General features: G+C 40.2%; 1 protein-coding gene across 3 annotated transcripts in view; it reads left to right on the forward strand.

Moving 5' to 3' along the window:
* Positions 1 to 21,550, forward strand: part of MEGF10 (multiple EGF like domains 10) — a 177,103-nt gene that overhangs the window by 112,847 nt on the left and 42,706 nt on the right. For all 3 annotated transcript variants that reach the window (XM_006073352.4, XM_006073353.4, XM_044947839.2), the window contains exons 6-9: positions 2,458 to 2,704; positions 4,528 to 4,648; positions 8,603 to 8,739; positions 15,753 to 15,965. In XM_006073352.4, the coding sequence (XP_006073414.4) occupies positions 2,458 to 2,704; positions 4,528 to 4,648; positions 8,603 to 8,739; positions 15,753 to 15,965 (718 nt within the window). The remainder of the gene's footprint in view (positions 1 to 2,457; positions 2,705 to 4,527; positions 4,649 to 8,602; positions 8,740 to 15,752; positions 15,966 to 21,550) is intronic.

Below are 21,550 nucleotides of genomic sequence, written 5' to 3' on the forward strand. Positions count from 1 at the left end.
CTGATAGTGATCAATTTCTGCTATAAACTTGTTTCTACCACAAGGAGATATCTTAAGAGTTTTGTTTTTGTCTGATCATAATAGAACTGATATCTGCCTGACTGCTATGCTGGGAGAGAAGCTGTTGAAGAGGGTGGGTAAATAAATGGATTATGAAGCAGAGGAGAGACCAGCTCTGTCCCCTCAGTACTTGGTTTCTTCCTACCACTCACCTCTTATTGTAAAATATACTTTATAAAATGAATATGCTCCAGCCCACCCTTAACCCAGTTTCACAGTGAGGGGAAAGGACTCTCACCCTTCATGAGTTGTTATTTTGTTTGTTTGTTTTAATTCTTTTAACATGATCATGATATCCTTATCAAGGTAGATTTATTAGCTACATTGTTTTCTTGTGTCAATTAATTAATTCTCCATTATACATAAGGAAAAATGGATCTTTAATTTAATATGAGGTTCCCAGAAGTTGAAAGGAATATGGACATTTTGGAGAGGATTCAGCAGAGAAAATGTGTGAAATTGAATAAACTTTAAAAAAATGCATCAAAGTGTTGAAGTTGTAGTATTTAGAATATATTTGGGCTATACTGGCGTCAAGGATGTATTTGCATTTAAGGAGTAAAATCATTTATAATATAGAGAGCAATGCTACACTAGACTGACTATACTGTAAAGAAGATGTGGGGGGACAGGAGGATCAAATTATAGAACAATGGCTTTGACTTACATAGAATGAAGATTTTCCTTACTCTTAGGACTGATGAACCAGGGCGCTAGTTACAGAGGACTTGTTTACTTTGGGGGAACCTTCGGAACAAGATAGATTCCTTTCCAACTGAGATAGCTGGGAGGATTTCAAGAAACACACCATGTAATTTTTTTAAGAATGGATCTTAGATTGAAAGAATTAAAACTGAAAGAAAAAGGAGTGTTGTCCATATCCACAGGCAATAAAAAAAAAAAACTACTCATATGAATAATAGTTAGGCTGAAATCTCATCTTGGAACCATCACCTAATCTTATTTTGTGAGAGAAGATTGTTCTTAGGTAATTGCTTTCTTGATCTGCTTTAGGTTCAATAATTCTTTCTCACTGTTTTTATTCAATTGTGTTAAAGTATGTTTATTAAAGTACTAATAAGACTAAAGCCATACTCATTAGAAACAGAATTATTCATTTAAATTTTTTGATATTATGAAGTGAAAGGTAGGTTCTAATACTGGAAGATGAATCCTGCAAGTCTAAAAAGTTGTTGTCTGTGTGCCTAGTTTTGTTTTTTTTTAATAGTTTATTCTGTATCTGACATTACAAAATTTTTATGAAATGAAACTTTGTTTTATCGTAAAGGCAATTTATCCTAGGAACTCTAGGCAGGGTACTTCTTCCCCAGTGATTTTTATAGCATCTAATTAATAAATGGATACTGACTAGGCAATGCATGTTAAGAGTAGACTTTGCTTATTGTCACCCTTGATAAATTTTAGAATGTTTGCGACTGAAGTTTTTTTCTTCTCTGCTTCTTCCTGCTCGTTGACTTGAATCAAAGCCATTATTCCTTTCCTTGGGAAATGCACCTTCAAGTTTTTTAAATGCTTTTTTATTGCCTTTGTCTTTCCTGGTTTTATCTACCTCTTATCTGTTTATTTGCTGTCCACTTTCAGGTTCCGGCTTGTTATATTTTTAAAATAAGTCAATGACTTAAACATTTTAGTCAGTTTTTTTTTTTTTTCCTGCCTTTTCTGGTTACCTCCCAATCACACATATTTTGACTGACTTATCATGAAAGCACATCAATTTCCTTTTCGGGAGCTCGGCCCAGGCCCATAGCTAGCAGGATCAGCCCACTCCACAGTGGACTGCATGTGGGTCATTTCTTTGTCCCTCTGATAACTGCGTGAGTCACTAAGCCGCTGACTGCCATGCTTCTTGCCCGGTTTCCTGTCTCTTGTCAGCTCCTTCCTGCCCTTTCTTCATGCTGTAGGCAGCTGATCTTACTAGAAGGCAAATCTCCATTGACCCTCAGTGCTTAAAATCCTTTATTACCAATCCTCTGTCAACTAGATACAATCCAAACTTCTTGATGTGTATAAAACCCTTGCATAAGCTGACCATTCCCACCTGCCTAGTCAGCCTCCTCTTTGCCCACAACTGCTCACACCCTCCCCTAGCCAGTGACTCTGCCCACATCACACACACACTCCAGGTGCAGGGAGCAGGCTGAGCACAGGCCTCAAGCGATGCTTGAGAAATGGAGTGATAGAAAGTGGTCCAGTGCTGAGCACCAGTGAAATATTGCCATAGGTGTGTACCCAAGCCCTGATGCTCAGTGGAGAAATGGTGATAAAGGGGCCATCCAGCCACTGTCTGCAAGGGGAGAGGAAAGCTGGTACTGAAGAGCTTGCCATTATCCACACCCACACTCTGATGCCCTCCACTGTTTCTTTCCCCAACCTCAGCCTGCGACGGTGATCACTGGGGGCCTCACTGCAGCAGCCGGTGCCAGTGCAAAAATGGGGCACTGTGCAACCCCATCACAGGGGCTTGCCACTGCGCTGCGGGCTTCCGGGGCTGGCGCTGTGAGGAGCGCTGTGAGCAGGGCACCTACGGTAACGATTGTCACCAGAGATGCCAGTGCCAGAATGGAGCGACCTGCGATCATGTCACGGGGGAGTGCCGCTGCCCACCCGGATACACTGGAGCCTTGTAAGTGATGCGCCACTGGGCAGCGTGGCAGAGCCCGCCCACCTTCTCTGTTCCTGCTGCTGCCAGCCTCGTATTCCTGTACTTCTGTCTCTCTGGCTGCCTAAGGAGTTACTGAGGGGACAGGACTTCAGGCAGTGATGGCCGCTAGGTGCTCCTGCTGTTTGTTGAACGTTAGAGCCCAGTCAGGGTCTCAGAACCAGCTTCCATGCCTTCCTTTGGCAGAGCAGAGATAGAGGGGCCTGGATGTTGTGTTGAGTAGCAATATTTGGGGTTTCTGGGGCAGATTTGGGTTTCACTTTGACACTCCCTTAATTGCATTCATTTCACACTTTGATACTCCCTGGATTGCATTCATTTTACACTTTTGGCTATTAATGGTCCATGTTGTTCTGCTCTGTGTGGCAGTTAATTAGATGGATAAAAGAGGATGAGTTCAGTGACTTACAGAAGAAAATAGATGTTAGAAATAGTTTATGCTCAAAGGTTAGCAGGGTTATTTAAGGCTCATAGATATGTATGTGTTGTTTTGTGAAGACTTGTACCACATTTGTGTAGTATATGTGCACACAGTTTAGTTCTTTCTGGAAAACATAGAAGCAAGTACTTAATCTCTACTGTGTTGTGCTTAGTTGCTCAGTTGTGTCCGACTCTTGGTGACACCATGAACTGTAGCCCACCAGGCTGCTCTGTCTATGGGGATTCTCCAGACAAGAATACTAGAGTGGGTTACCATGACCTCCTCCAGGGAACCTTCCCAACCCAGGGATGGAACCCAGGCCTTCTGCATTGGAGGCAGATTCTTTACTGTCTGAGCCACCAGGGAATCCCAAGAATACTGGAGTGGGTAGCCTATACCTTCTCCTGGGGATCTTCCCGACCCAGAAATTGAACCGAGGTCTCCTGCATTGCAGGTGGATTCTTTACCAGCTGAGCGCCCAGGGAAGCCCTTGTCTCTACTACTTTCTTTATTTTGTGAGAAGGGCATTCTTTGGTTTGCTTGTATTAGCAAACAGACTAAGAGGCAGAATTTGCCCCAAAAAGTGAGATTAAAAAAAATCTTGTTCCCTTTCTGAGAAAATCACACCTATAAATCACAGAACTAAAACTTGAAAAAAATGTGGCTCATGAGGTAGCTGTTTCCTGCTGACAGAGTTAGGGCTATAAAGTAAAGCTAAAGAAAAAACTGAATTAGCCAAGAAAGCCCTGATTTTCAGAAAAATGGATGAGCATCTCAGACTATTTAATTGTTAATGTTCCTTTTATGGGTTTTAATCAAGGTCCTAGTTGAATAAGGCTTTGAGAAATTTGGAGTAATTTTATAGGAGAGTAAAAAAGACAAAGGCTTAGAGTAAGAGGTATATTCATATAATATGGAGGAGGCTCATCATTTTGAAGAAGAGAATGCTAAAAATTGAGTACAAGGAATATGGAATTAGGTGATGTGAAGATGTTTCATTCTTCTTTGAGATTAGAACAAACACACCAAGTACACTTCCAGTGTAACCCATGGGCTTTTTGAGAGTTGCATGGATAGTTCCTGTCACTAAGGAGTGTGTGGCCAGTGAGAGTCATCTCTCTGATAGGACAGATTCTCCTCAAATTGAAATGGTTTCAGTAGAAAATATCCCCCCAAAAGGGAAGGAGTAGGTGACCCCTTGACCCTTCCAGTCAATATGATTGGTGCTCTTGATGTTAATGAAACGAACAATATTGAACAGAGGAGCTTGTCTCTTTTAGGGTCCTGGGTGCTGCTGTGTTTGTGAATCTAAGGGTTGTAGGTTGGGATAAACTATGATGTCCTTTGTCACATGTTAATCCCTCAGCTGTGAGGATCTTTGTCCCCCTGGCAAGCATGGACCACAGTGTGAGCAGAGATGCCCCTGCCAGAATGGAGGCGTATGTCATCACGTCACTGGAGAGTGCTCTTGTCCTCCTGGTTGGCTGGTAAGCATCCCTCCCCACCTGCCGAAGACCCTTGTTTCAGGATACCCGAGTGAAAATACATGGGGAGAACTTTAATACAAAAGAATGTCACATCCATGGATAAAAATTTCAAAATTGGAAATATCTGACCATTTCAAAGCAGGAATTTTTTAGTCCAGAGAAGGCAGAAGGTGATTAAATCCTGAACTTGAAGTTTACTAAGGGTCCTCATGGAAAAGTTAGTAGGTCATCTGTCCTGCATCTCCCTTCAGGATATAAAAGGGAAATATCTCACCTTTCACATGACAGCAAAAGCTGTTAAACACGGTAAGTATTCAAATAAGCACTTTCATAATTATGTTCTATGGATCATTATTATTCTTTGGGAACATTATTCTCAACAGGTTAAGTGTTGTGTGAAAAAGTTATTTGGTCTTTGAATCTAGAGACTCATTGAGGTCAATCAAGTTTTCCAAGTATTGAAGAACTCAGAGTCTTTAGTGTAATGATCTGTACCTTACTACACTTCCCAAATTTTGACTATGATACTCTTTCTTTGTGTAATATCTCACAGGCTTAATCTTACGTGGAATACACAATGTCAAAGCTGGTTTATTAGGTAGATTACTCTAAAATCAGGCAATAATATTGGTTCATGTTTCTCTGAGTTGGTTTCTGTAAAAGTCTGCTTGAAGACAGGAGAGTGAACGACCAATGTCTGTTTCCTTCGTTAACATACAGAAAACAAAACAGCAGTTTACTTCATGACTACCTGCCATCTCCATGAGCTGTGGTGAAGTTGCTCTTGCAGGGGTACAAGTGATGTAATTGCTAGATTCAATACCAGCTCCTCCATCTTCATTCTACTTTGTTCCTCCAAAGCTTTTGACTCTGTTGCTCATCCACCTCCCTTTCCTCATCTCGTTCTCCACTTCTCCCCTTCTCCTACCTCTCTTATTAAAGGTCTCTTTTCCTAATCCCTCTTTTTTTATATACCATTTTATTTCCTGTGTTTCATGCCAGTCTTTCTCTTTTCTCATGATACATCTTTCCTGGAAATCTCATTAAGATCCATTGCTTTAACAATCATCAGCTGATGTTTCTCAGCCTTGACCTTCTCTGACCTGAACACAGATGTGTGTTTGTCACTGTGTTGTTAGACTCTCCACCCTAGTTTCACCTAAAGACATGGGTCACTATCTGCCTGAACTATGCCTAGGCTGGAGCCTTAGGAGGCAGACATGGGATTGCCCTTGCTGTAGGAATAGAGCAAAGAAGACTTGGAGTCCACTTCCAGTCAGAATCATGGGAAGTAAGATTGGGTTCAAGATGGTAAGACCACTGGGAGAAGTGAAAAAGAAATATCAGACCCAAGGCAAGAATTGGAAATGATAAGCAGACAAGACAAGGAAGCAGAGCCTGGAGAAACTCCATGGAGCAATAGAGTCAGTGCAAGGGGGCCTTTTATTGAGTGCCTGATGGTGAGGCAAATAGAGAAGCTATTGAAGAAATACTGACCTGGAAGCAGTCCTGTCAAAGTCAGTGTTCATAGAACCAAATTTGTCATACACCTAAACCTTGCTTAAGGTGATTCTCTTTTTACTTTTTTTTTTGTCTTCACGCAAACCAACACTTCTCTCTTAGTTGCCCAAAGTAGAAATGCTGAAATATCTTTGATTCCTTCTCTTCTTTTATTTCTTATAGTCAGCCTTTTGCAAACACTGGTCATTACTTGGTTCTCGGCAAGGGATGGATTTTGCTGAGGTAGCAGAGTGTCCAGGGAGCTCCATGTTCTTTGCATGAGGAGCCGTAGAAAAATTACTTGCAGAATTTTTGTGTAGACATTGTCTGTAGAGTTGCCTCATCTTGAGGTTGAAGCCTTCTTCTTCTGGGTTGGAGTGGTCATGAGGTAGGATGCTGGTGACCATGAGGTTGGACCATGAGTCCCAGTAGGTGGACATATGGCCCTCTCCATCAGCCAAGCAGAGCCTCCCGTATACTCTGCACCCCTACCTCGATGGATGTTTCTTACTGAAAGTTTCAGGTCATTTTTCTCTAAGTGCAGCTGAGCTTCCAAATTATACTTCTCTTTGCAGCATTTTATTTGGGCAGTAATCCTAGGTGCTTTTCATAGGTGGCTATGTATTCCTATTCCACATACACAAGTATATATTTCAACTAATAATGTCCTGTGTGCATACCAAGTCACTTCATTCGTATCAGACTCTCTGCTTCTGTATAGACTGTGGCCCACCAGGCTCCTCTCTCCATGGTTCTCCAGGCATGAATACTCGAGTGGGTTGCCCTACCCTCCTCCAGGGGATCTTTCAGACCCAGGGGTCAAACCCATGTATCCTGTGTCTCCTGCATTGGCAGGAGGGTTCTTTCTTTCTTTTTTTTGGCAGGCAGCTTCTTTAACACTAGAGCCACCTGGGAAGCCCAATAATATTCTACTTAAAGCTATTGACTCACATTAATCTTTCTTTGCAAACAGTATTTCAACAGCATCTCTAAAGCTTATGTGGGACCATTACAAAATGTGAGTAGTTCCTGAGAGACTGAGAATTTTCACCAGAACCCTGGCTTACCATGGATTGACCCTTGGCATATTTATTTCATCTAGTCATGTTAATATGTTGTGCTAGAATGAGGGGTTAGAGCTATTTTCATATCTGTCTCCCTCATCATATTGTGAGCTAATTAAAGGTTGTGACTTTATCTTTGATTCTCAGAGCTTAGCACGATGCCTGGCACATAGATGATTCTCACTTAAGCACTGATTTGAATCATCTCTCAAAGGCTTTTTCAGTTCCAAGATTCTGGAAGAACTTTTCTCGTTGGTAGATAGCTAGAAACCACCAGAGGAGACTTAATTAGCACACCAACTGCCTTTGTGGGTAGCCAGGAGTTAGAGGAAATGCATTTTCTTATGCTATCCAGAATAAACATTTACAAAACCATCTGGTGTTCGCCAGCCTCCAATTTCAGAGTGCCCACAGTCTGTCTTTTTTTATAGAGAAGGAGGACAAAGCAACAGCTTCCAACAGTTAAAAACATTGTAAAAATTCCTGTTATTTGGGGTTATTTTGTTTGATGTAATAGTAACTCCAATAAATACATGATAAACTACAAAGCCAAGTTATGTAGCCAAAGGAAGTAGAAAATAGTAGAGTATTCCATTGACTTATTGGTCAAGTATCTTATGGTTCTCCACATAGGGCTGGAATAAATATGACAATATCTGACAAGACAGACAGCCTCTAGGGTGAGAAGATGTGTCCAAGTTACTCTCTCGATTTCTCTCCCAGGAAATTAGTTTTCCTATTGATCTTGGCCCAGCAATGTTTATTGAACCTGCTGAAAGTAAAAGTGTCTTTTCTTCCAAAATAAAATGTCTAGAATTGTTTCTGTTGAAGTATTTCTTAGGCAATGTTAACGTTAATTCAGATACACAAAATGTCAATCCTTTTTCTAATGCTTGCTTATAAGAAATAAAACCAACGATAAGGTGTATTTTCTCTAGAATATATGGTAAAGTATTTGAATATTCCATTTGGACCAGATGTTATCATTTATGTAATGGATCCTCAATAAGTGCTGTTCACTTACTGTACATGTAAGACACAGGAAGAACACTTAGGAGGATTTCTAAATTCCTTAGGTTCCCATAATCATTTGAGGTGACTGTATTTTTTTTTAGCATAGGTATTTCTTATGATTACTATGCTGCCACCTATGCATGTATCTTGAAGATTTAGGCTTACTAAGAAAATAAGTCAGTTTAGAATTTCTAACACCTTTGAGGTGATAAACAGAGTTTATGTGTTCTAAAATCTCCTTTGTCTAATCTTTGCGCAGCCCCGTTCCCATACCCTGCTTTCCCTTCCTGCTCCCTCTCTTTTCTCCCTTCTCTCTCTTCTCTGACCCTTCCCCGGCTGGAGGCCCATCTAATTTTCCAAGTCTCTTTGAATGCAGGGCACAGTGTGTGGCCAGCCTTGCCCCGAGGGTCGCTTTGGAAAGAACTGTTCGCAAGAATGTCAGTGCCATAATGGAGGGACATGCGACGCTGCCACAGGCCAATGTCACTGCAGCCCCGGGTACACAGGGGAAAGGTAAGGGCAGCCTTGTGCCTCTCTGACTATTGCGTGGAAGCGAAGCTGGGAGGATCCAGGGAGTGCATTTACTACCATTTGTCTGTGACTATCCTATGATCTTCCCAGAAGCATCTCTAAGGTATCAGTGTATCTGACAGATTCCTTCCCAACTCAGTGCATAGCAACTGGACCACTGACAACAGTGGTGAATTGAAGATGCAGAGAAAGCATTTTTTTAAAAAATGAGGAAATATCAGAAACCCATGATGGATCAGTTCTACACAGTTAAGTGATTAGGGCAGCCACTTCAAACCCCAACACTTCTAACATTTTAAAGATTTCCGGATAGATTTATTATTTTTAAAATATATGTCAGGCATAAAGTTACCTTCCTATGACACTGTGTACCCTTAAGAATATGTGTCGTGTCACTGTGTGGTGGTGATAGGAGTGAGACCCGGTGGGACTTACAGGTCTCTCCTGATGCTTGTGTGGGGTGTGGTTTTCTATCCACAGCTTGTCCGTTTTGTGTGTTAGGTGGTAAAGTGTTACCCAGAGTGCTTTGTTCAGCCTACAGCTTCTAATTTGCTCTTTAATCTGTTGTATCCTGAAAGATTTGATAACCAAGCTTGTTAGCTGTGTCTGTAAAATTAGAGAAAGAGGCTTGAGAGGCAGAAGATATAATAGCCCCAAACAAAGAATTTGAAACCTCTGTCCTTGGAAATATGCTCATCTATAATGTTCAAACAATAATTGTACTTTCTTCTAGGGTTGTTGTTAAGAATTAAATGAGTACATTAAAGCTTTTAGAACAGTGCTAAATCTTCCAAATATTAGCTATTATTATAGTTGAATGATTCTATGAACTGTATAAATATTAGTGATGATTAACTTGAATGATATCTAGAAACTGTATAAATATGAGCTATCATTATTTTTTGATATCTGTGAATTAAAAATTCCTTTAACCTTCCTCTCTAATTTTTTTCTTTCTAAAATTCTGGTCTATCACTTTTAATAAGATTTGATATTTGGCAAAACTAATACAATTATGTAAAGTTTAAAAAAAAAAAAAAAAAAGATACTGTAGGGTGTTTTCCCCCTCCAATTTAGGCTTCACACTTTCTTAGGAAATTTATTTATAAATATTTTATAATTTTTGAAGAATCCCATTTAAGTTTTAATTGGATATTTCTGGATAAAGAAAATCTTGCCTTTGAATATTTATTTTTTATTTAGTCACTCTACCAAACTTCTTATTTAATTCTCATGTTATTTTTAGCAAACACTAATCTAGATAGCATATTGAAAAGCAGAGACATTACTTTGCCAACAAAGGTCCATATAGTCAAGACTATGGTTTTTCCAGTGGTCATGTATGGATGTGAGAGTTGGACTGTGAAGAAAGCTGAGTGCCGAAGAATTGATGCTTTTGAACTGTGGTGTTGGAGAAGACTCTTGAGAGTCCCTTGGACTGCAAGGACATCCAACCAGTCCATTCTGAAGGAGATCAGCCCTGGGATTTTTTGGAAGGAATGATGCTAAGGCTGAAACTCCAGTACTTTGGCCACCTCATGCGAAGAGTTGACTGATTGGAGAAGATTCTGATGCTGGGAGGGATTGGGGGCAGGAGGAGAAGGGGACGACAGAGGATGAGATGCCTGGATGGTATCACTGACTTGATAGACGCAAGTCTGAGTGAACTCCAGGAGTTGGTGATGGACAGGGAGGCCTGGCATGCTGTGATTCATGGGGTCACAAAGAGTCGGACACAACTGAGCGACTGAACTGAACTGAACTGAAGGTTATTTTATTATCTACAGATAAAGATAAATTAGTCTCTTCGGTATTTGTAATGTGTCATTTACTTGAGTGATTGCATTAATTTAAACTTCTAAATAGTATAGTGGAATAGTGAAAGTTGCTCAGTAGTGTCTGACTCTTTGGGACCACATGGACTATACAGTCCATGGAATTCTCCAGGCCAGAATACTGGAGTGGCTAGCCTTTCCCTTTTCCAGGGGATCTTCCCAACCCAGGGATCGAACCCAGGTCCCCTGTATTGCAGGCAGATTCTTTACCAGCTGACCCACAAGGGAAGCCGAAGAATACTGAAGTGGGTAGGCTATCCCTTCTCCAGTGGATCTTCCTGACCCAGAAATCAAACCAGGGTCTCCTGCATTGCAGGTGGATTCTTTACCAACTGAGCTATGAGGGAAGCCCAAACTTCTAAATGAATGTTGACAAATATAGATAAAAGTGGGAATTCCTATCTTCTTCCTAATTTTATTGAAAATGGCTACTGGTTTCTAGTAGATGGTCTTTTTCATCTTTGAGTAGTTTTTTAAAAATCCCTGTTTTTATTAGAAACTTTTTTAGTAATATCAGTTTAGTTTCATTAATACAATTGTGTATTTTCCTTAATTTTTGATGTTATGAATTATTGGCGCCTTTAGCACATGGTTTCTATAACATGTAATTGGGGTACTCAGAAAGTTTTTGTGCCTGCTTCCTGGTTTATGGTTGTATTTTGGAAAATGAGGTTGTTAGATGAATTCTGGATCCATGTTGTATTAAAGTCTTAATATAAAAAGATGAATCAGGGCAAGAGAGGCATGGGACCAAGCAGAACCCTAAGTAATAGTTCTGCGTAATATTTTTGGACACTAAAAATTTAAATATAATAGTTTTCTTGCCCTGTCTGGATTTAAGTCTCAAATTCAAGGAACATAAAATCAGCAAACATACAGGTAGGCTTATAGTCATTTAGAACACAGGGAAAGGGGATAACAGCTAATTTTCAGGTGAATTTTTGATTTGAGGCCAGGCAGGCAAAGAGCCAGAGTAAGAGAGGAAAGTGAAGAAGGAACTTGCTTCTTAACTTGTTTTTATAACGGTTGTGTGTGTTTTGTTTTGTTTTTTGTTTGTTTGTTTTTTGATGAACTGATGACATGACTCCTGTTTCCAATTCTTCTCTGATACATGGAAACACACAGACTCACAACACAATGACATCAAGCACATTTGTCATCGTGAAAGAAACAGTGGTTATGCAACCATTTGTGGCAGGAGGTGTGGGGAAAGCAGTCCAAGGGCCAAGGGTCTTGCCCTTTCCCCTGTTTTGAGAAGTCAGCGAAACATGACCCCTGAGGTCAGGCCAGAGGGGAGCAGGTACCGCCACAGGCAGCTGGCCCAGAGTGCACCCCGGATGTGGGAATGGCTCTCCCAGCCAGAGAGGACACAGAACAAACAAGACAGGCACCTCGTAGGCAGACAGAGCAGCTCATGGGCTGCCCACATGATAGGCTGTAGGGTTTGTGGGATGGTTTCAGAGGACAGTGTGGTGAGGAAGGGTCATGTGGCACAGCCGAGTATGGTGGCTCTCAGATCCTCGCAGAACTCCTTCTGAAGGGGCTGAAAGAGTGTTCTTAATGCTGATGGGTTGTCGTGGCATCATTGCACTGGGGCTTTTGATGGCCTAGCATGAGTCCATGTACGTGATTGTTATCTCTTACGTGTTAGCTGGGTGGAGAGGTCTGTGGATCAATCATGGACTCTGTTAAAGGAAAGCCCCAGAATGTTACACTATGCTGTGCTCTGTACCACCCTCACAGTGAAGAAGAATGTGGGCCAAAGGAGGGAAAGTCCAGAGTTATAGACAGGAATTGGGGGGATGCAGAATTGGTCTTCAACAGAGGCAGTCTTTTCTGCTTCCAGTATGCAGGAAAAGCTGACTCTTTCCCAGTGTTCTTTATATAAATATTTTCCCAAGAGCAGCAGTTTCAGGGGTTTGAAAGGCAGGCAGCTGATCTATTGATCTCGGTCTGATGAGGAATGTGATTCTTTCACAGTAAATCATGCTTTGGCCCAATTATTGTGGTCACTCTGGAAGGCCATACGTAAAAGAACAAAGGAGAAAATGGGACCTGGCACCCCTTCCATGCTAACGCACTTTCTTTTCTATAAGTTCACAGTGAGATGCAATGAGATAATCAAAATGATAGGCAAACAAGTCTGTGACCCTCATTGGTTTGGGCATTAGTGTCATGTCTTACCAGATTATCACAACTTAATGTGTGTCCGTTTTTCCAAACTCCAGGGTATTATTTCAAAAAATCTAAAAAAAAGTAAAATAAAATAGGAACTTCATATTTTCATATTTCTACTGTGGCCAGTATTTATCGCTGTATTTTTACCTGTCTCTCTGCCATCTCTTAAGAAAGAAAGTATTTCCTCTTTTAGTGACTTCTAAGATTACTTTTCTTATTCCACATGGGACCACAAAAGCAACATTGAGGGCATAAAATTTGTTGGGAAATGATGTTTCTTTCAGAAAAATGAGCCCAAAAGGGAGGTAAGACTGCTCGACAAAGACTTTTAATTCAGCCAATGAGAAGGGTGTAATCTACTTCACCACTGTGTTTATTTTCAAGATGGAAAAGATCTACTTCTAGAAAGATATCCTACCATTTTGGTGTGGTAGGTGGCAACTAACAGGATTCTCTTACAAGCGCAACACTGATGGAAAAGAAGCAGGATGGTGAACCAAGCTTTACTGACTACTTTCGTAAGAAAAATTCGAATGGCTTTTTGCCATTTAAAACACAAACTTAGTAGTGTGTTTAATTATAGGTTAGAAAGGTAAATCTGGGTCATGCCCAGCTATTACGGATTTTGTTTGCTCAGAGAGAAGGAAGTCTCTGCCAAGATAGGATAGAATAGTCACACGCTCCCCTGTCTTTGGTGGCAGACGTTTTCCCGTGCTTCCCATTACTCTTCCGTTCCCCTTTTTTAGAGCTTTGCTTTTCCCCAAGTTAAAATCCTGGAGTCCAAAATGTAGCATTTGGGTTTCTTTTAGTAATATGATTTACCTTAAGCATAACTTTTTCTTTTTTTCTGGTATTGCCTTGCAAGGACATCTGGACAGACAGGTTGCCAAACCGTCTTGCCAACCTTTAGCGGAGCCATGAAGAGGCCCGATGATTGACCGACAGCATTTCTTTCTCTAAAGTTTACATTTTGGGGAGTAAACTAAGTGACTTGGCTTAGTAAAGCTGCTTAGAAGTTAAAAATAGAGTGCCTTTAAAAAACACTCTGGTCTAAAAATAGGTATACTCGTGTAACTTTGCAACACACATCTGATTTTATGCTAAATGAACTTAGTTCAATTACTCCAGAACTCTAATGCATTGTCGAGTGATTGAATTGAGGACTTTGCCTATTGAAAAAAAGTCTACAGTCTGTGAAACCAAATTTGCAAGAGTCCCTTTTCCCTAAATATGTCAGAGCCAGAGTTAACCAGAAAAATATCAAAGGGTTCTCAAGATTTATCCTCTGCTCTAAACTAGAATCCTATCCAGTCCTGGTATTGTTAGTCCCCACACCCTATCATTAAAAATATGCAAAGCCTTGTGGAAAATGTTTGCTTTTCAGCCCCTTTCCTGTTGCTTTGAAGTCTGCTTGGATTCATTATCGTGCACTTGCTGCTTGCCTTGTACCCATCTGAAAAAATGCAGTGCTGACCTACATTTTTGACTCTGGGTCTGGCATGACTTGAGAGCCACATGGGAAGTGGCTGCTGAGACTCACAAAGAGTACTCTGCTTGTGGCCGCACTCTGGCTAAGCAAGACTCCGGCTGCCTCTCCCTTGGCAGAAAGCACTCCTTCTGCTGCGGGAAATCCTATCAAGTCACCTTGCCTGGTCAGAAAGAAAAAGCTGGCCCAATAGCAGGGCATACGCTCCAAGGAGCCATGAGGATTTTCTCTTCTTGAGTCCCTCCAGCAACTCGGCTTCCCACCCAGTCTGACTTACCCACAGCATATCCTCATGCCACAATCTAAGGCCATTTTTTAAAAGAAAAAAAGGTGGATTTTTGAGATATGATTTTTTTTTTCCTTGCTGTTTGGTAGCCCTTCTTCCCAAGAGGACAAAACCCCACCTAATAATAATGTTGTGTTCGGGGAACTCACAGCCTCCTGGCAGGAGTTTCCCAGGTTGAAATGGAGGACACCTGATTTCAATAGCTCAGATTTTCCCAAAGTCCTCCCAAAGGAGGACTTTCTTTGTCAAGTTGCAAAACTTTCTGAATAAGGAGCAGTTATTGCCATACAGCTTTGAAAAGATAGACACGTGGTTGAGGTTAAAAATTAACATCAACATAAAAGCCAAGAGAATTAACATTTTGTTTCGAATTTGCTCCAAAGTTTTCACTTTGAAATGGGGAAAGGATGTATTTTATTTAAGAATAGTTAATTTACAATGTTGTGTTAGTTTCAAGTGAACAACAAAGTGATGCAGTTATACATACATATTCTTTTTCAGATTCTTTTCCATTTTAAGTTATTAAAAGATACTGAGTATAGTTCCCCATGCTGTATATAGTAGGTCCTGTTGTTTACATATATTGAATAAAGTAGTGTGTATCTGTTAACACCAAACTCCTAAATTATCTCCCTCTACCCACTACCCACTTTGGTAACCATAAGTTTGTTTTTTGTGTCTATGAGTCTGTTTCTGTTTTGTAAATAAATTCATTTTTGTCATTTGTTTAGATTCCATATATAGGTGGTATTATATGATGTTTGTCTTTCTCTGACTTACTTTACTCAACATGATAATATCCAGGTCCATCCATGTTTGCTGCAAATGGCATTACTTCATTTTTTGAGAGAGAGCATATGTTTTAATTCTCTAATAATGGGCTGGGGCTCACACTTGGGCAATTCATTTTCTCTCTTTCCTGGTATCTACTAAAGTGCTGTGTATACCTTTAGCAAGGACTAGGTATAAAACATGCTTCCCATCCCAAATTCATATTTTGTTTTTGATTTTACTATTTCTTTAAACAGGTTATATGACTGTTACTATTATAATTTTTTTTAATGCTTTTCATATCTATGATGGGACAATCACTAAGTAAATATGAAATCCAAAAAGGATCTAAGTGTGTATACAACAAAACCTATCTGAACCTACTGTTTATTTTCACAAGGCACTGACTAACCTTACACTCCCATCTCCTGCACGACAGGTGCCAGGATGAGTGTCCCGTTGGCACCTACGGAGTTCACTGTGCGGAGACCTGCCAGTGTGTCAATGGAGGAAAGTGTTACCATGTGAGTGGCTCCTGCCTCTGCGAAGCAGGTTTTTCTGGTGACCGCTGTGAAGCGCGCCTGTGTCCAGAAGGACTCTATGGCATCAGATGTGACAAGCGGTGTCCCTGCCATGTGGACAACACTCTCAGGTGAGGGTCAGCTGCCCCTGGAGTGATGTGTTCTATTAAAGTTTTCACTGCAGGATCCCTGATGATTCAGATGGTAAAGAATCCACCTGCAATGCAAGAGACTCAGGTTCGATCCTTGGGTTAGGATGATCTCCTGGAGGAGGAAATGGCAACCCACTCCAATATTCTTGCCTGGAGAATTTCATGGACAGAGCAGCCTGTCAGGCTACAGTCCATGGGGTCACAAACAGTCAGACACGACTGAGTGACTAACACACACTATCGACTATTTAGAAGGAGGGATCTGCAGAGATATTCCCATCCTGAGACCCTTCCTGCCTCTGGATCATCCTGGGCAGGAACCACTCAGTATATGGAAGACTTTTACACCCAGTGGTCCAAGTCAAAAGTGCTAAAGTTGTTATGGCTGTGGATGGATATGAAATCCTATTCTCTGTTAATGACCACTGGAAAAAAGTAAACTTGCTGAGGTTAGTACAGTGTTTCCCTAAGAGAGGGATTCTGTGACATTCCCTTAGCAGCCAAGACGCAATGAGAGACATAGGTTAAGCGTAGTTGGGTATGTAGAACCATCACAAAATGATTCTCATGGCAGCCTCTTTACTCAATGTCTGTATAGGCAGGAAGTGTGGAAGTTTTGAGAAAGTGCTTCACTTGTGGTTGTCACATGTGAGATGTGTGTTCAGAACTGATTACTTGAACACAGAACTCACAGGGGTCTTTTAAAGGCTCAAAAATCTCCTGAAGAACTTAAGAACAGGAAACCAAAATCCCACCCACTTTACTGTACTTTGTCTTCCCCTGAAAATGTCTTTCCAACCATTTCTTCCTCTGCCTCCCCCAAGGACCAGATACACATCACTTAGAATTCTGGGCCTCGTTTACATACTGCTGGAAAAGTTGAGTTTGACTATAATGTGGTACATTATATAGCAGTTCAGATGATACCAGAATTACCTTTATTTGCATTCAGCACAGCTGTTACTTCATTTATGCTTCTGAAAGACAATTTGTGGTCACATTAAATCTCAAATGCACTAAAGTTAAAAGTAAGTAGAAGCCTGTGGTTGGTCTCTTCTTTAAACCATTGTTGGGAGCAAAAAAAAAAAAAAAGACTTTACAGTGTGTGTGCATGCATTGAAATACATTTTAGTGGGCATATTAAAGAAGTGCACTCTTAATGTGTCTCCAGCAGTTAGCAAGCTTCTTTAGTCAATTTCTGGCCTTCTTCATTGGGAAACATCACCATCTTTACAGGACAGGTTAAATAAACATTTGGAGAGTAAAAATGAATAATCTCTACAGGATTTTGGTTGTTTTTCAACTCTCCAGTGTTGAATTTTGGCTGCCTTTCCTGCAGTGTAAGGTTTGTCCCAACGAAAGGTAATTCTCATTAGAAATAGCTAAGGACTTTTTAATGCCAGTGTGCTGTTTCATTGAATGTAGATACAGTCTGAAATCAAATAGATTAATAAACCTATACAAAGGATCTCTGCTTTGAGAAGAATTGGAGAAGCAGAGAAAATGTTGATTTTGCTGAAATTAGTTATCATAATAGTAGATGCAGGGTACAAGTTGACAGTTATTTGATTGATGTCAATACTGTATAATTTTGACATAGGTCATGTGTACCTAAACACATATGCTTTAACAAAGAAGTAAATGAACTTATTTGTTAGGTACATAGATCAAAAGAACACTAAAATCTGTCTAATAATATAACAAATAATCAGAAGATCAAAGACTGTTAGCCTATGAAGTGCTTCCCTAAATAATAAAAGCTATTTTAAAAGATTAACTTGTACAAATTCCTATTAAAACCAGTTGACAATTGATTATATGACTCTTGTCTTCTTGAATTCATAGTTGGAGCCACCGTTCTACTCTTAAATCTCAAACTTCTATGTAAAATTCCTGAAAACACAAAGTTCCTTTGAACCAAAAGGCATAGTATCTTTGTATTAACTCAAAGTTTAGCCTACCATTTAGTCAGACAAGAGTGTAGCTTGCTATTGCATAATACATGATGTCTATCCTGAAATCCTTTGTTATAATCAATGAGATAACTAACGAAATGAAAACTATTAATTTATAGTATCTTTAGGTAAATTTTGAGTTCTATGAATGTTCACATATTGACATATATGGAAGCCATATATTTGAGTAAGGGTTTGTATCAGTTAGTTTTGCTGTATAAAACAACAACAACAAAAAAGCCTATCCCAAACTTAGGCATTTAAAACAACATTTATTTATTAGCTGATGATTTCTTGCTTGACTCCTTGGGTTGGGCTCAGCTTGGTGGTTCTTCTGGAGGTCTGTGTGTATTCAGTTGGCAGATCAACTAGAGGCTGGAATTCCTGTGTCTCTCACGTGTCTAGCATTTGGCTGAGTGATGGGAGTGACTGAGCTATATGTCCCCAGTAATCTAGCACATTAGCCTGAGCTTCTGTACATGGTAACTGGCTTCTCAACAGCTGTAAGAGACAGGGCAAGCCCCAACATGCAAATGCTTTTCAAACCTTTGGTTATACCACATTTGCTAATGTCTCTCCAGACAGAGAAGGCATCATAACCAAGTCCAGCTTCCTTATACTCCACCTCTTAGGGGGTGGAGTTACAAAGCATCTGTAACCATTTTTTATTTTTCAAGCTATCATAAGGTTGAAATGAATTTAAATATATTTATAAGTGATGTTAGTATTTTGAATTGCAGTACCATTATAGAGCCTAAGGGCATTCTCTGTGACCAGGAATTCTTAAAACTGACTTTTGTAGTGGAAATAATTTTGAATAGGAAAACAAAATTCAAGATTCACTGAGATTCCACATGAGATATGTATATTAGCTCTTGTTAATAAGGACATTTAATAGCTGTGGGCAATCAGGATGTGCCTACTTGCAAATGCCACCTAATTGTCATATATTTGAGCATTAATAATATCTAAGGAAATGAATACAAGGAAGTTCAGTGACTCTTTCTATTTTTGCCAACATTATATTGGATACCTGTAATAATTGAACTCTTAAGTTGAAAAATTTACTAGAATGTTTTAATCTAGTTATATATGTAAATGTATAAAATGGTAGGTATTCCTATCTGTGTATAATCCGATTTCCATATTACACAAAGCAATCTGTTGTTTAGAAAGAAATCAGGTAGGAGGATATTACCCTTCAACCTCCACTCTGCTCCTCTAACAACGACACGTAAATCTCATTACCAATTAAGCTGCCTGCATGAGAGCCCATCAAATGCCTCCAAAGTGCTCTAGTTTCCTACATCTAATTACAAATTGCAGAATACTAATTTTGGTGTCAATCAATCTGAGAACCAGTGTGCTGCACTAAAACTCACCGGGGGGCATTGAATATCAATTTCTCTGTCTGCCTCTAGCTTAGGTCAATTCCCTATCCCTGAATCGTCTATTCTGTTTAACATTTATATCTATACCATGTATGTTGTTTTTGGACTTTTATTATTGAGTAACATTTCCTACCAAAATATGTCCTTTTTAAAAATAGTATCTATCTTAAGGTAAACTACTTTAACCAGTTCACCATTTGGAATATTTCTTTTTTGTCATACGTAGGGCCTTGCTAAAATGAAATTAAATTTGTCCCTGCTTTTTGCACAATTTAGGCTTCTATTGGTCCTAATAATAACCCTTTTATCTGTGCAAAATCCTAAGTTTTAACAATTCCTTTTCATATCTAGCCCTCCTATCAGACTGCTATCAAATTTCCTTTTCCTTTGGTGTGGAAACAAAGAAAGGAATCTGGGTTCGAGTTTGATTCTGCCATTACCTGCGCGAGACTTGGAATAATTAGTACCTCTTTCAAGGTCTCTGTTCCCTCATTTAAAAAATAGAGTCATACCTAACGTTGTGAGCATTAAATGAAATCATCCACATGGATTGCTTAGCATGGTGTTAGCATACATTCAGCGCTGGTCTGTACATCCGCTTGCTGTGTCATCATAAATGTCACTTAAATGACTGTTCCCTGCAATTAATGGTGATTCCTTTTAAGCTATAAAGTTGAGATTTTAAAAACTAATTTTAGGGGACATCTGGCCTTTGTATGCAGACATACAGACTATACTTTAACAAGGCTGGATGATTCGGAGAGATCAGGGGAGGCAGATTCTGCGCCCTGCCCCCCACCCCGCTGACACACACACATCAACTCTGATGTTTTCACCTGTTCACTCAATCTGTGTTTACCATGGGCCTATTGTATGATAACGAAACACAATTCTCATTCTTCTAGAGCTCGAAGCCTAGAGGGGAAGGGAGACAAGGGAAGGACTATAAGAATAAGCATGACTACAGATCTTGACAAGTGAGATGAGCAGAGGGCAATGAACGAGAATAACAGGAGATTCCTAACTGAAATGCGCTTGGTCGGGGAAGGCCTCTCTAAGGAAGAGAGATTTAAACTGGGCCTGGAAGGATAAAATTAAGAGATGTAGGCCAGGAGTTGGGAGATGGCATTCCTGGCACATGGAATAGCCCATGTGAAGCCCTTAACTTTGAAAAAGTTCAATGCTTTTACAAAATAAAAGAACTCTATTGAGTTGAACATAGTAATAAAGAGAGAGAATAATGATGAAAGAAAAGATTGAAAAGTAAGCAGTGACCAGTTGATGAAGGCCTATGGGCTGGGTTTCAGTTCAGTTCAGTTGCTCAGTCATGTCCAACTCATTGCAACCTCATGTACTGCAGCACGCCAGGCTTCCCTGTCCATCACCAGCTCCTAAGGTCATCATTTATCCGATGTCTCAGATATGTGTCTCAGAACTGTTTGGTTTAGGTCTGTTGTCCCAATGTAATTATTAGTAACTTTCTCTTCTTAAAAATGCCCTGGTTTAGACAGCAAATAATTTTCACTCTAGCTATATTAAACAGTATGCATTTTACTCTGAATGTAGGCTTCTAAGGGAGCCTTTGAAGAATTTTAAGGAAGGTGATACCATATGATGTGTTTTTTAGTTGATGATTCATGAGTGAACACAGGGAGGAAGATTGAAAGGCTCTTCAGAAGTGGAGGAGACAGATGCCCTTGCCTTGGAGTAGGATGATGGAGAGATATGGATAGAGTCAAGATATATTGTGGAGTTAGAATGGTTAGGTCCTAGTGATGAAGGCAATATAGGAGGTGAGAGAGAGAGTTATTAAGAATAACTGAGGTTTTTAACTTAAACCACTGAGTGGCTGGTTGGTTCCATTGCTTTAGTGGAAAGAGGGCTTCCCTAGTGGCTCAGACAGTAAAGCGTCTGTCTGCAATGCAGGAGACCCGGGTTTGATCCCTGGGTTGGGAAGATCCCCTGGAAAAGGAAATGGCAGCCCATTCCAGTATTCTTGCCTGGAAAATCCCATGGACCCAGAGCCTGGTAGGCTACCGTCCATGGGGTTGCAAAGAGTCGGACACGACTGAGTGACTTCACTTTCACTTTCAATGGAGAGGAAACACTGAGTGAGGAATGAAGAAAGGGGAGAGCCAGGGCTCCATGTTTAATAGGTTAAGTTTGAGAAGCCATGGAGATGTTGGATGTTTTGCCCAATGATAAATACCAGATAGAT

The sequence above is a fragment of the Bubalus bubalis genome, chromosome 9 (assembly GCF_019923935.1).
Source record: "Bubalus bubalis isolate 160015118507 breed Murrah chromosome 9, NDDB_SH_1, whole genome shotgun sequence".
In the NCBI taxonomy this organism is placed as follows: Eukaryota; Metazoa; Chordata; class Mammalia; order Artiodactyla; family Bovidae; genus Bubalus; species Bubalus bubalis.